Below are 15,300 nucleotides of genomic sequence, written 5' to 3' on the forward strand. Positions count from 1 at the left end.
GTTTCAAATCTTCACTATTGTCTATAACTGATTCAACAGGCATGTCCTTCGGGAACCCTCTTCTTCATTCTAATCTTGTAAAAAGAAAAACGAAAATAACCATCCTCTTTATTTGAATAATAACATATATAACGGACTACCACAAATGCAAGCCGTAAAAGTAACCACTATTCAAGCATTATTGTTTTTCTTCCTGTCACTCCCAATTAGAAAATACAAAGAAGCTACCCGAGAAAAACACCCATAAAGAGAAAGAAAAACATCACTCGACACAATTTTTACCCCCAAAACCACCCAAGAATTTAATATTATATTTAATGCTACAAAGAACATAAACCCGAACTAAAAGAAGAAGAGAAAGAGAACGAAGGGCGAGAACAAAGAATCAAGTTAAAATCAAATAGTACGCCGGTCACAAATTAACTCACCAATAATCCGCCAGCCCTAGCATTGTACCATATTCTCCGTTCCCCCAGAGCTTTGCTAATTTGAAGTACACCAATAGTGGGGGGAAAGGATTCGTAAATCAGGTACAATCTTAGTAAAATTATCTGCACATTTTCATTTTCATCACTGCACTTCCCCTCAAAGCAAACCAGCAAGCAGGGCACCAGGATCCGTCAGTGCTGCAGCTGGACTAACTGGCTGCAACTGTGATGGTTGTGCTGGTGCTGCCAGAGGATGAGCAGGGGTAGCCGATGGAATGCTGACCAACTGTTCCTTAATGAACTCCTTCAACCTGTGTGGAAATAGTCAGCAAAAATGAATAACCTACATATATATAAATAGAACTTAGGTTTTAAGAGATAATAAACTCACTCGAGTGTCAACGTTGGATCACCGGAAGCAACAGTCATTCTCAGCTGTGTTCTATCTGATGGATCCGTTTCTACTCTAACCTGAAATACATAAACAAAATTGCAAGTGAAAAAACTACTGTTATTTACGTGAGGCAGTGGTGACTCGAGTTTTCCAACAAGTTAGTCTTAGAACTCTAAAACAACCCAGACGGGGAAAACGAGATACTGTGGAGAAGAAAGGTCAGGGAACTAGCCGCACAAGAGATTGGAAAAATAACAAGGGAATGAAAATTTTCATACCAAACAAAGCATGGCTTTGGTGCTCTCTGAGTAGAATGTTGTACTTGCAACCAGATTATTTGGATTTGGATCCTGAAACATAGAATAAAACCGTTAACAACTGAAAGAGATAATAACATAGAATAGTAAAAGAAAACGCTAACTTACAAGTCCGGGAGAAACCGTCAACTGAAAGCTGTTGAACAAGTTTGCCATTTCAGGGAGAGATAACGGTTTTACGCCTCTAACCTGCTCGCATTTGTCAAAAGTTAGATTAGGTGGAATTTTAAGCCTCTAACCTGCTCACATTCGTTGAAAATAAATAAGTCCCCATTTTGGGAGAAGATTCTAGTCGAAAAATGGTCATTACCATTATTCCATGGCATGCTCAATTCTCTCTAGAATAAAAATATACTAGTCACCAATAGATTAGAATGTGAATTTTGTAACTATCTAATAAAACTTGTAGGTTATTCACAGTTCAGCAGTACCAGCACCAACCAAATATGAGATATCAGGCTTATATCTAAGGCCACTAAATAAGGTTGAATAAGGGAGTTTGCCATCTAACCCATTTGTCAAAATTAGTTTTCTATTGATGGGGATGCTACTCATATCAGCTTGAAACCATGATCATAAAGATACCATTTACTTTAATAAACCGAGAAGCAAAAAGTAAATACCACTTCTTGAAGTTTCAAAGGAGGTCCTGAAAGTGATCTCCACTGAGGAAAGAATTCTTCAGCGGTTACTGGTATATGTTGTAGAAATTTATTTAAAACAGCTGGAAGTCGAAGACTAGCTTTGACCTGTTCACAGGAAAATTACGCAAATCAGGAGGTAAACGACTGCCTATATTTGGGTCCCTTGGTATCCATATGTACCAGATCGTAGACATACCATTGTGGATCCAAACTTGTAAGAGAAATCTAGAACGGCAACATCCCTGCTTGGACGAAGATTAACAATTTCAAGCGGGCATTGCACCTGCATAGCAGGGGAAAGAAGAGTACATATGCATCATCAAATCGGATAGAAAAGGAGTATACCAAGTACTGACACAAAAATGTATTTACCTGTGCCCTTGGTGGAATAGTTTCAGGTACTAATGCGAGCTCTGTCCGTAAATGGGTGGGGGGCAATATAACAGCCTGAACCGAAACAAGAGGAGTCGTGTTTTTGTTTCCTAAGAAAAGGACAAGACGTCCATGATGAGCTCTCCATTCAGCTTTTACTCCAATCTGCTCAAAATTAATATAGATAAAGCCACGACATGTTCGTCCAAGTTCTAAGTATTGAAAGAGTACAAAAAGATTCCATAGGTACAAATGATTTCTAGTAAAACACAAGAACCAAAAAACAAGTTCAGATCAGGTAAAACTGGTAATTAAATTCGAAAGAAACAGCAGACCTGAATATAAGGATCTTCGTACAGTACACCACTGTCCTTGAGGCATAAAGCATTAAACCTTTCAGCAATATTTCCAATTGGCTGCAAACATGTGATGGATTAGTTAATGGTTACATGATTCGGCGAGATGGAAACCTCAGTCGTACTCTCGAAAAGCATGGTAGAACCCATTAGCAACTGAGAATCAATTAATACAGTTCAAAGTCGAGCTAAATTTGCAATTCATCGAAAAGAATCAACGAGGATACACATAAAAAGGTATCTAATAATCAAATATTCATCTCCTACAATTTAATAAAATATTTTCCAGCAAGTCGTACTCCTAAAAAACTATTTGGGCCCAATCCATCGCCACAGCAGTACAGAGCAGAACCTAATAAGATATGGTAAGCTAAAAAATAGAAACATATTTACTAGAAAAGAAGATATTTTTGAGTGGTTCGTCAACCAAAATATCCAATTTCAAGATAAATGATAACGGACGTGTGAAGTTTTTTAAAAAGAGTTTAAATGCATCTAAATACTAAATTATATACATTTCAAGTTCTCAATCTTGAAGGTACAAGTTTTCAAGCGCCGTGGGTATATATATATATATATATATATATATATTTCCGTCCAAACTATTTATGATTAAACTGTGTCTTGTCGTGTGTTTGCTCAAGGAGGATATGAACATGGTGGAAACGAAAGAACATTTTAGTTTACATTCTGCAAGAATAATATCTAACAGCCTACCTGAACTGAACTCGACTCTTCTCCTACAGGAGCAAGTGCTAGGGCATGTACTGCATCGGGAACATCCTGCAACCCCGACGCCACGTTTTGCTCAGCTGGAGCACCAGGAGGACCTTCAATAGCCAGTGGGCCCAAAAGATCACCAAGGAGATCAGGAGATGTAGTTGGTTGAGAATCTACTCTGGTCAAGGTCCCATTTGTGTGGGTTAATGCTTGGTCTGCCAAGTTAGGTTCCTGCAGTTTTCCTCAATTTTAGAAACCAATGAAGCAAAAAAGTAAATTATCTGCAGCCCAGAGAAAGCTCTTACTGCGTTGTTCATGCTAGGCATCTTCACAAGGCCGAGCTGACCAACAGGGGGAGATCCATCAGCATAGCGTTGTTCACTCACAACCAATGCATTTGAACTATTTTGTTGAGTGCGCAACTTGATAGCGCTTTGTTCCGCAGTGTCAATTTCTGTATCTTCAGCCTTTTTGAGCAATGCAGACTAGTTTTTTATAAGAGAGACAAAGTTAGTCCAAAAACATCCTACATACTGCTAAACACCCATGATAATAATGACTTTTTTCTACCCTTGTACATTGAGAAAAATCAAAGAAGATGTGCCCGTTTAGGTAATATTGAGGAGATTCACATACCTCCCGCTCAGGAAACTTGGGCATTTCTGCTAATATATCAGCTAAAGCTACACCTTTTTTACATAATGCAAAATATTCAACAGCTCTCTGTTGTATTTCAACGTCGATGCAACTCTCATACCTAGGGAGACAAGAAGAGGGGAGGAACACAATTTAGAACACTAATTCTTAAAACAAACACCAATCAGATAGACAAAATAGGATCAATCGTACTTATTGAATACTGCCCAAATGTGATCCTTTAACTCCGGATCCCATGGCTGAGTGTGCATCAAGATCTTTGCATATGTTGAAAGCAGAATAGAAATGGTAGGCGTCCTAAAAACAAATCATTGTTAGGTTACTGGGAATTGGAGCAATTAATGAGCAAGAGCAGAAGTAATAAATGCACAGGTTAGGTCCATCTTACGATACAGTAGGCAACTTCTCGTGAATGATGCCGAAGAGTTCCTTAGGACTGCAACCAGGCCTTCTTGCTAGAAGGTGACCATACTCCCCAAGAAGATAAGCACTGACCTGTTGCAAACAGCCAGTTTTTAAAATAATGCGAAGTGGTTGTCAATTATCAATACATCCACGTTTTCATGCTCCAGTCAACCGTCGAGTTCCCTAGTCATTTACAGATTATATCACCAAATCTCTAAGTGAAAATAAACTTATTAGAGAATGGTCGAAGTGGATCTTGAATAGCTAATCCCTGATTTAAAACCAGCAGATAGTGATATTTGAATAGGAATAATGACTATGGCCAACAGCTTTAGAGGACAGTTCATATCACTGAATGACACATAAGTTCGAGTAGCTTCCACAAATTCAGAATCCATTAAACCCAAATCTCCAACCAGTCAAGATATCCAACACAAGAACTGTAGCATCAACAAAAGATTGAAATAATTGGAATCTCAAAATCAAAAGTCCGTAATCAGATAAACACCTTGACCATTGTCTCATGAATAGCAGGCTTATCGAGATACTCTCTGGCCTTAGCTGCTGCATAAGGCTGAAAAGATATAATATCAGGCACATATATAAAAATTAATAACCATGAAAAGGAAAAAGACGAAACGGGTTCAGCACGTGGAAGAACACCTGTAAATCTTCATTATTTGTAACAAACTGCACAACACGATACCATATATCATCACTGACAAAATCTCCTGCTTTGTCGATTAACTGAAGAATCACATCTATATACCTGTGAACAAATGAACAAGAGACCACATTGTAGAAAAAATTATATTGAATGAGCGAAATATCCATGTAAACACATGGTGCATTTAGATGCAATAATGACTACGAGAAAAGAAAATGAATGGATAGGTAAGCACAGTCTAGGTGTTCTAAGAAGAACTTGAGATTATCATAGGAGCTAGAACATAAAGAAAAAATAATATCACCAACCAAGACGAATGCATATACAGAATCCAGTCTTACCAAGATAAATCTGGAGCAAACTTCTCTGCAAGAATTGCGGCCTTCAATGCCAATTCCTCGCGCATTGCAAAGTCTGCAGAGCTGAGATACTGAGAAAAAAACAGAGAGTGTAAGTCGCATGTCCCAATATATTAAACTAAAGTTTATATACCCTAGTTTCAGTAATGCCTCTTAATGTTGGGATAACAAGCTTGTGGTTCGAGTTATCTGTCAGATGACCTGCAATAACTCTTCAACTATGTCCTTTGCATTTGAAACATCGCACATGCCATAGAGCAAATCAAGAGCGCGTCTTCTGATACTGTGATTAAATAATTATAACTATGTTAGAATCATTATGTTATTATACAAAATACACTGAAGTAAGACTTCCAAAACTAAAAGAACTCCAGCCAAACTGAGACAATTTTTTAGAAACAAGGAAGCTGAATTCTTTCCAGTACATGCGGAACAAACAATAATGGTCAATAAGTTTTTATAAGAAAGTTTCAGATATCATTGTGAAATGCGATGAGAAAAATAATACCCCAAAACTAATGGATTCTGGAAAAGGATAATTGAAAGCCTTCCGTGTACAATTATCTAAACATACAAACCGCGTTGATGCCAGAGATTTAACGTGAGATAGTGACATAAGCACTGCATAAGGGTTTCGTAGACCCAAAAGTTGTGAAAGAGAATAAAACCATCAAAATACCTGATACTGCAACACATTAATCATTACATCTAGACAAACAAACCTCATTAGATGACAAGATTTGTTAAGTTGGTTGCGGTGACTTAACCACAGCTCAAAGATTGCGTAGACCCAAAAACTTCGAAAGAAAGTACAGACATCAAAATACTTGATACTATAACACATTATGATTTCATGTATTACCTGATATCAGGATCCTTCAATGAGGTGATAACCTGGGCTTGGTGTCTCTTAATAATATCCTGCATATCTGTTACCATCAACATCCTAGTCATGTTTTCCTGCACATGAGCAGCAAATACACATCATGGCAATACAGAATCAGACTCAGCTTACAGACCTTAAAGAAACTTTCCAATTCGACTACATTTATGTTCCAAATAAAGTGATCGCAGATGCTCCTACTAAAATTTCAGTCACAAATACTTACCAGACCCAGATACCGAATATTTGGCTCCCGAACAGCAATGAATTTGCCAAGCAATGCAACACACTGAGACATCATTTCCTTTTCAGCATCAAGATGCATGACCTGTGATGCCCAGTTAACCAGTTAGCTGATGGTCCAAGTTTGACAAACTAAAAATAACGGGCCAGCATACTCCTATTTTGTTAAAAATGATGTGAGGTGATTTTGGTACAGGAAATCTCCTCGAATACCTAGATTTTTCTTTAGCCCTATGTTATCAAGTTATGGACCAAGCAATTAAAAGGGAAAAGGAAAAAAAAAAATAGAAGGAGAGAGAGAGAGAGACACTGCATGCTTGAGTCAGGAAAAACAAATAGAAATAATTGAGAAACTGCATTAAGATTGATGATCTGGCAGAACATGATTACAAACTCCAAATGCAAGAAGTAAACAGAAACCATGGATATGAGCAGTGTGCTTTATTAGAGTTGAGCACTGCCCGCTGTCCATTTCATTCATTTAGTCACCGTAGGTAATTGAATAGTTGTAACCAATTGTCAAATTTCGGTACTGAATGTGCCTGTGGATCTAAGTTAACCGTTGCATTGGATCACCTAAGATAAGAACTCCTCTACATAAAGAAATATGGTAACTGACTAAACCAGACTACGTTATTTGTGTTCATTACACCAAAATAAATTGTGACTGCCTCCTCTAAACCAAGGAATGAAACTTCCCGAAATTTCACCGAAATTTCGCGAAACGTTTCCTAAAATGAGATTAGGTGCACGAAATAACACTTACAACTATTTCCTGCATAGTTTCCACCGACATGATGGAAATTTCGACGGACATAGTAGAAATCTAGCAAAAAAAACGGGAGAAACTAATACTAGAAACATATCCATTTCTTCGTCTTTTTCATCTTCATTTCTCTTAGATCTCTCTTGATTTTTATGTTATGTTTTCCATGGTTTTTAAATCTATTTGAATGATTTACGCCTTGACTTAACTGCCTAAATTGATTTTTTTTTTTTTGAAACTTAGAATGAATATATTAAAGGAGAAAAAGCTATATACAGAGAGAGGGGTGGCTTAAAGCGGATATCTCACGACATCCAAGCCTCCCAATGAACTACAACATCTAGATAGGATACATTCTTAAACTTATCAATTCTCCTAACCCATGAGAAAATAGTTCCCTTAACGTCTTCAATTCTGCCTAAATTGATTTTATCTTAGTAACACCTCTAATATAACTGCGTAATTGACGATACCTTCTCAAACTAACATAGTTTGTTAATTATTATCAGTAAGAATGTTATCTTTTGGGTGTTATAGCCAAAAAATTATTCAATTTACCCCCGGAAGTAACTGTGTAATTGTTAATACTCCCTCCAACTCATAGATAATGTTAAACATCATTTTTATGCATCATTATGGTTTAATAATCTTGTTATACATAATTGCATCATATTTTAATGAGTTAATTCCTATATGGCCCCCTACTTTGTGACCAGCTTCTTTTATGGCCCCCTTTTTTTCGTAAATTCAAATATAGCCCTCTATTTTCATGGAAATGTCTAACTACCCTTCCTTTAAATCTTTTTTCAAAATAAAATAAAAAAAACAAACATAATTCCACCTCACTTCCCTCTCCACCACTTATCTCTCTCCACCTCACCTCTCTTCCCAAATCATCTTTCTCTCTCTCCAACTCACCTCTCTCTCTCTCCACCTCACTCTATCTTCTCCGATGAAGGTCGCCGGCCGGAAAATTTTCCGGCCGGCAACCTTCAACCTAAAAAAAAAAAAAGAAAATTTTTTTTTTTTTTTTTACTCTCATCTCCCTCTCTCTAAAAACTCCGGCGAAGGGGGTTCCCTTCGCCGGAGTACGGGTCTGTTGAAGAACAGACCAGATCTTTTTTTACTCTCATCTCTCTAAAAACTCCGGCGAAGGGAAGAGAGGTGAGGTGGAGAGAGATAAGTGGTGGAGAGGGAAGTGAGGTGGAATTATATTTGTTTTTTTGATTTTATTTTGAAAAAAGATTTAAAGGAAGGGTAGTTAGGACATTTCTATGAAAATAGGGGGCCAAATTTGAATTTACGAAAAAAAGGGGGCCATAAAGGAAGCTGGTCACAAAGTAGGGGGCCATATAGGAATTAACTCTATTTTAATCATTTCTGTAGATTTGTAAGATTTCCACACTGACCGAAACATTTCTACGAAACGTTTCCACTTTTGGACCGACCGAAATGTCCACCGAAACCGAAATTTCATTCCTTGCTCTAAACTATCTATACACTGAGCTAATTCTTTAGTAAATAGCTTAGAGCCTTACAGGAACTCATTTTTCCGTAATCAAAATTAAATAAGTTATGTTTCACTTCTAGATATCTTAAATTGCAGCAACCACTAGGCATATAACTTCGAGAGAACAACTTACCAAAGCAAGGGCTTCAAAAAGAACAGCATGTGATGCATTATTTTTGTTGACGTTTTTCACAACATCAGTCCCCATCAAAATACGTTGTAGCACCTAAAATTTTCAAGTGAGCATCATTAGGCTCAAGGATTATTAAAAACTGCACTTTGCAATTTGAATTATTTTTTCAAGAAATGTACTCCATAGTAGACTACCTCAAACAATGATTTTCGCGTATTGGGATCTTCAACTGTTGGAAAGTACTGAAGGGCCCTCATTGTCTTAACCTGCACAAAAAAAATTCCTGAAAGTCCTCAATATGAGAGTTTAATTGGAGACTGACTTTCTAATCACCTCAATATCCTCAATATGAGAGCTTAATTGGAGACTGACTTTCTAATCTCCTCAATAAAGCAACCATTAAATTGCAAGTCAATGACTTCATGCGATCTGTATTATGACATCATGTCATGTCAACTGAAATCACTGTTTTCAAGTAGCAGAGTGTTATGTCACTGTTCCAGTTGCATAGGGTAGAGAGAAAAGCCATTCTTGTTGAACATACAAGTCCAATGCGGAGGTTATCATGCAAAGTCATCCGTCATGACTTTCGACAAACAAAGACCTAGGCCAGAGTATAGCGCAATATAGTGTAAAGGATACAACATGATCTTCGATATCAAATTGCAGTACGACTATTCATGACAAGGTAGTCTTATGGAGTCCCTTCCCATTTCGTCGCTAACGTACTCAATTTTAAGACAAACAAGGAGAAGGAAAAAAAATACACAAACCTGGAGCCATGGAGATGGGATCCCATAGTAGGTGTACTCTTGGGGGACATCTTGGTTTCTTGCAAGCCTTTCCAAAATCTTAACACATTTCGGGAGGCAACTCCAATATGCTTCATGGTTATTTGAGACTAATGAAACGAGAAGGCTCATAACAGATGTCAGAACCCCCAGATCCCGCTCATCTAGAAGCTGGGTCATGCGATCAGACCTGAAAATTTTATACCACAGGAATATAAGCTAAATATAGAGACCTAAATGGCCCATCATGTAGTATACAATAAGATAAAAGCTTACCACCCATCAACATTGACAACATCAGGGTTCTTTCTGTACAACCGGAGAAGGCAAAGCGCAGCCTTCTTTCTAACCAGTGGTCTACAGCTACTGGAAATCTGAAAAAACAATATAGATCCTGTTATTATTATTTCTTTTGAAACTGCAATATAGATCTTATTTATAACGCCATTAGATAGGACATTATTTACAACAGAAATATTGTGGGCATCTCTTACAAGTAACTTTTGAACGTCAGGTGCCAAGGATTCGGCAAACTCTCTTCCTCCTATATTCCCGACCTGCAAAGACAAAATAAAAGAAACAGGAATGAGGTCTTTAAAAAGAATCAAAATGAAAACTTAGATCACAACTACTAATTCTTCGTTTGGAATTATTACATGATGATCTTATAAATATCAATTACCGTTCACAAGAAAATACATGAAATTAGAGAACAATCAGCCATATTGCCAAAAAATAACCCAGAGTGAACAAATTAATAGAACTTTAAATTTTTATTATATCTTAATCTTTTTCAAATTAACTAACACTGAAGTGTAATCATGCCAATTCCACTCAGAAGTGATCCACTGAAGTGTGAAATTATCATTGAGATTTGTGTCCTCTGTCTCCTCTCAACCACCAAAATTATAAATGTCTGTGATGTCTTTGCCATGTGAATGCCCTTTCTGCTACAGCTTAGTAAAGAAGATTTTCTTTTCAGAGATTATCTTCTCCCTCCATCGAAAACCATGGAGAAGGGGAAATATTCTTGTGCTTGTTTATAAGAGAGCATACATATGCATATTTAACAATAAAGAAAATTATATGTATTTATGCAGGTAACATTAAGTTGATTAAGGCTTAAACTGAGAAGTACAGAACATGTAATAATACGTACCATTGTTAATGCCAAGCATTGGAACGTTTCATTGCGACCAATAATATCGCTACGTACAGAATTTATGACCAATCTCAAAAAATCGTGGTTCTCGTTAAGCAAACACGATGTCACTATGTACCCAACCTGCAGCTCAATTAAATTGATTAGATGGTAAAAGAATCATGCACCCACAATGTACAAATACTAGTCATCGCATGGGGAAAAATATATATTATTTTAATGAATGGAAAGGGGAAAACGCTGATATGAGTTCGTAATAACATATAGACAGATCACCAAGGCTGGGCTGTTTAAATTTCAAAAAGAAAAATCAAATGTGGATCTTGTTATGAAACTCCTATCTTTTTTGTTCCTTAAAGAAGAAAAAACATAATTTTAATTTTCTCTCCTATTGATTGCAGTGAAAGAACCGAAGTATCACTAGGAGAAGGAAGCAACACAAGGAGAGTATCGGACGGCCACCATATAAATAAAACTCTTAAATTTCTAAATCACGTCCGAGAGGGGGCACTCGTGTGATTAGGTACACAAAGAGCCGCGAAGACCATGGTTCATCACTTGTTTGAGAAAAAGCTGGATAATCAATTAAATTATACGGCGAGATCGATAATTTTTACCTGTTTTTCAGGATATTTTGGTGCAGATATCAAGGAAACAGTCTCCATGTGACCAAAATCCACATCATAACCCAGCATATAGATGTAAAGCATTTTCCACACGTACTTTTTCTTTTCATAAGGTGTCAAACCCTGATAAAGGAAACCAACAACACAATAACTAACTGCTTCACGCCCCAAGCAAAATTAGTGGATAAGTTTGTAATACAAATGGAAAGCAGCGTTAATAGGTGTCTCAACTGGATTCATAGTTAATATTTCATGCCAATATTGATAAATATAACTTCTTTTATTCTTTTCCAGAAATTAAATAAATACAACATGGAGCATGAGCTTACAACTGCTAATCGTTTGAGACAATTATGGACTCACTTAATATTAATAGTTTCAAATGTATCAGTGCAACAAGATGCATCTTGAATTGATGAGCAAACAATAAAAAGATTATAAAACCGATGTAGTCATCAGGTACGTAGGTAGATCTATGTAACATGCACACTGCACCAAACACTAATTTGTGTTTTCTAAGGACATGAGCTTGCAGGGTATATATATATAAAGTATATAGTTGGAGCATAAGGAGCAAAAGAAAAGGTTAAGATAAAGGAACCAAATATTTTTTTTTGCCATCAAACGTGTAGGTGGTCTTGGTCTGATCTCACTCCCAACAACTAGTTCAAGAGATGAGGCTTTCCCTCACACTTACAAAGCTACCACCGCACGGACCACCCATTCCCACAACCAATGTGGGACTAACACCAACAATCTTTCCCTTCACATAATGGACCTAGAAGACTATTTTGCCCCTACAATGAACTTGAAATACTTCGATAAACCTGTGCTCTAATACCATTTGTGAGTGTGGTCCATGGGCCTTACTTGTCCCCAGTGTGGCTTTGGGCCTATCTTACCCCAAAGCTAGCTCAAGAGGTGAAGTTTTCCTTCACGCTTATAAAGTGACTACCACCCCTTCCCGCAACAAATGTGGGACTAACACCAACAAAATGAAGTACCCGGTGTCTGGAGAATCGGATAGGAAAAAGTCAGACACAATACTCGTATCGGGCCTATGGCAGCCTACATAGAAAGATATTACTAAAGTAAAGAGACTTATTATGGACTGCGACAAACCACCTATACTTCTGTAGACTTTAGATCTTGTCACGCGTTAAAAGTCTTCTGTTGCAAAGTATCACCACAATGAACTTCACCAGACATTATCAAGAAATCTACCTTGTCTCCGTTTAGTTTCATCTCATCCATTGGAAGCTTAACAAGCAGTGGTAATGATATATGGGTCACTGAGTTTTAAGTTGGGTTCTTACAATAAGATATCATCATCACTCAAATACACGTATTTTGCGAATATGGTTTGATACACATCCTGAGTACTCTTACTCAGCAATTTCCCACATCACTTCCTGCCCATGAGTTAAATCTTGCTGAGGAAAGTTTTCTGGCAAAATAACCAGTGCTTAATACATAGGAGTTTCCTCAAATTTTCGTAGACACCCTAACTATCTTCATTTCTCTAATTGCTGACATGAGTATCACAAAACCACCGTGCAACTATCTAATTTACATGTTCATTTACGAACTATGCTAACTAAAAATGGAAACTTAGAACAAAGACGGAAACGATGAAGAGTAATATAAATGGGAAATATAAACAACAGATAGAAAAAAATTGAGATCATAAACCCTAACCTTTTCATTCTTGAAACGAAGTCTGATATTACCAAGCTCCTTATCAACCCTAAGCCTTTCTTGTTCTTTATTCTGGCAGTTACGAACATCGCTTATGAAAACGGAGAGACCTCTCATACCAGACAAGGCCATCTCCTCACAGATCCAGGCAAAGATCTAAACCTGAAACCTTTTAACCTGAAAACTTGACCTCTCAGATCCAGTTAAATAATTCAAGATCTTTCAAAATGACTTGTTGAATTCAAGATTGCAAACCCTAAAATCGAATTTCAGAAACGAGCAACCTATGGCGATGAGCGAGAGAGAGAGAGAAACAGCCTAGCGATTGTATATAGAGAGAGAGAGAAGATGAAGAAAAGTAGAGAGAGAATGATCGAGGTGTAGAAAGAGAGAGAGAGAGGGAGAGGGGGATAGACGACGAAGTGAGAAATTTGGAGACTTGGGGTCAGGAGGGAAGACTTTTACTATTTACACACCATTAAATCATTAAACGTCCCACACCCACCCTTTGGGTTTTTTGTGTGCAGTTCGTATTTACAAATGGGAGTGGTTAAAGGCGCCCCTTAAAACTGCTCTTCGCGCCCTAGGAAAGGAATTGACTCTGACCCACGGGTGCTCTTTCTTTTGGACTGGTGGGTCTGCAAAAGTAAGCGTAATCTCAGACTCGATCCAGTTTAAGGGTGTCGGACTGGTTCAAGTCGGAGACCACTCTTGAAAAGAAAATTAATTGAGGGAATCGATTCCTACTATAAATCACTCGATGTTAACCTACAATCGAGGACAAGCAATTTTCAAGGATTTACCCACTTTCAAGACTTTAAACACTTGATTAAAAGATAAAATCATAGAAAAAGAAATTAGGACTTAAAACTGGTGCGTAATAAGAAATGAAAATCTTTTGAAGTCTATACTTCGTCTCTTCAATTATCGAACTAAGTATGATACCCATCAAAAGAACTCGGAAAAATCTAAGAGTTTCGATGAAGATTTGGAAAAAAAAACAAAATGAATATGGAAGAAGAAGAAGAGGAAAAAAAGTTGGAGAATGTTCGAACGCCAGTGGAAGAAAATAAAGTAAATATGGATTACCTACAGAGAAATGGGCATATAACAATTTTAATGGGCGCATTTAGCCGTTCCTTTTACAAATTACTAGGGGTGGGAATTGTGTCCATGGGCGGGAACCCGCCCGTGGGATAACTTGAGGCCAGCGAGGACCATAGACGCGCGCGCCCTTCTCGGGCACAACCTGCCCAGCAACCACCAAGTTTTGGGTGGGCGGGCGTGGGTTAAAACCTCTACCTGCACACCCACCCATGCCCGAACCCACTTAGCTTCACCAAATGATAACCAACCAAATTAATTAACTTTTTGGGTTAATGAAGCTCAACAGTCCATGTAGCTAGGCCTAGTTAAGATGGTAAACAATATGTAGGGCAATCACAAGAACCCAATGCATTGCTTTGCAATGGCCAAAGAGAATTTTAGTGGGTTAGCGGGCATAGAGGGAGCAAATAGTGGGATAAGTTTATTTTATCACTATCCCATGAGAATTTTTTATTAGTTTTCAAGAGTATTGGAGAATTTATAGATGGAGAGGAAGAAGTGAGCTTTTTCGAGTCATGTGATTACCCGCTACCCGCCCGTCTATACCCGAATTACCCGAGCTACTTAATGGGCTTGGGCGGGCAATGGGCAAGGTGAATTTCAAAATTGCCCGCCTAGTTAACCCACTTACCCTAATAGGCATTAAATTATGGTGCCCAACCCGTCCAACCCGATGCTTCAAGTGCTCGTGGATGCCCATGCCCGTCCGATTCCCACCCCTACAAATTACACATGAATTGAGAGTAATTTAGAGTGTTGATTATTTTGATAACATATTTTTTATATTATATAGATCTTTTAGTTATAGACCAGATTATTTTGTATTTAGAAGTACAAGTTTTAAATTAAACCAAAGTCCCTGTAAATAACTTAGATTGTAAATAACTTAGATTGTAAAATCCCAAACCTGAAACTAATAGCTGAACTATTTAAACTAAAATCAAAATCATAGGTTTTTGTTGTAAGTTTTCAATGAATCATATTCTTTGGTTTTTAAGGTTCCTCTATTGTATTGAACTAGGCATAACTCGTGCCGAAGGCACGAACTATTTTGTTTAAGAT

General features: G+C 37.5%; 1 protein-coding gene across 1 annotated transcript; it reads right to left on the reverse strand.

The window, feature by feature from the left end:
• Positions 1 to 92: 92 nt before the first annotated feature.
• LOC147568021 (AP-2 complex subunit alpha-1-like) lies at positions 93 to 13,898 on the reverse strand. Its single transcript, XM_086654476.1, has 27 exons — positions 13,132 to 13,898; positions 11,425 to 11,556; positions 10,805 to 10,930; positions 10,140 to 10,202; positions 9,922 to 10,019; positions 9,628 to 9,835; positions 9,049 to 9,120; positions 8,855 to 8,947; positions 6,429 to 6,530; positions 6,182 to 6,279; positions 5,521 to 5,602; positions 5,302 to 5,390; positions 4,957 to 5,062; positions 4,802 to 4,867; positions 4,277 to 4,383; positions 4,081 to 4,185; positions 3,868 to 3,988; positions 3,537 to 3,716; positions 3,229 to 3,462; positions 2,491 to 2,571; positions 2,156 to 2,320; positions 1,980 to 2,066; positions 1,763 to 1,888; positions 1,248 to 1,328; positions 1,101 to 1,172; positions 820 to 899; positions 93 to 739 (listed from the first exon to the last, which is right to left on the reverse strand). Exons 1-27 carry the CDS (start codon positions 13,261 to 13,263, stop codon positions 586 to 588), a joined length of 3,060 nt encoding a protein of 1,019 aa, XP_086510602.1. The 5' UTR covers positions 13,264 to 13,898; the 3' UTR covers positions 93 to 585.
• Positions 13,899 to 15,300: the final 1,402 nt, after the last annotated feature.

The sequence above is a fragment of the Eschscholzia californica genome, unplaced genomic scaffold (assembly GCF_041429995.1).
Source record: "Eschscholzia californica isolate CP2 unplaced genomic scaffold, dmEscCali1.0.p SCAF_1, whole genome shotgun sequence".
Classification (NCBI taxonomy): domain Eukaryota; kingdom Viridiplantae; phylum Streptophyta; class Magnoliopsida; order Ranunculales; family Papaveraceae; genus Eschscholzia; species Eschscholzia californica.

Bases quoted from the DNA above. Each gene is read 5' to 3' on its own strand.
- LOC147568021 (XM_086654476.1), bottom strand. From the start codon at position 13,263: ATGGCCTTGTCTGGTATGAGAGGTCTCTCCGTTTTCATAAGCGATGTT. The intron at 4,186-4,276 runs GTAAGATGGACC...ATTTGTTTTTAG, and splicing joins GAGAAGTTGCCTACTGTATC to GACGCCTACCATTTCTATTC. The intron at 3,989-4,080 runs GTACGATTGATC...TTGTCTCCCTAG, and splicing joins ATTTGGGCAGTATTCAATAA to GTATGAGAGTTGCATCGACG.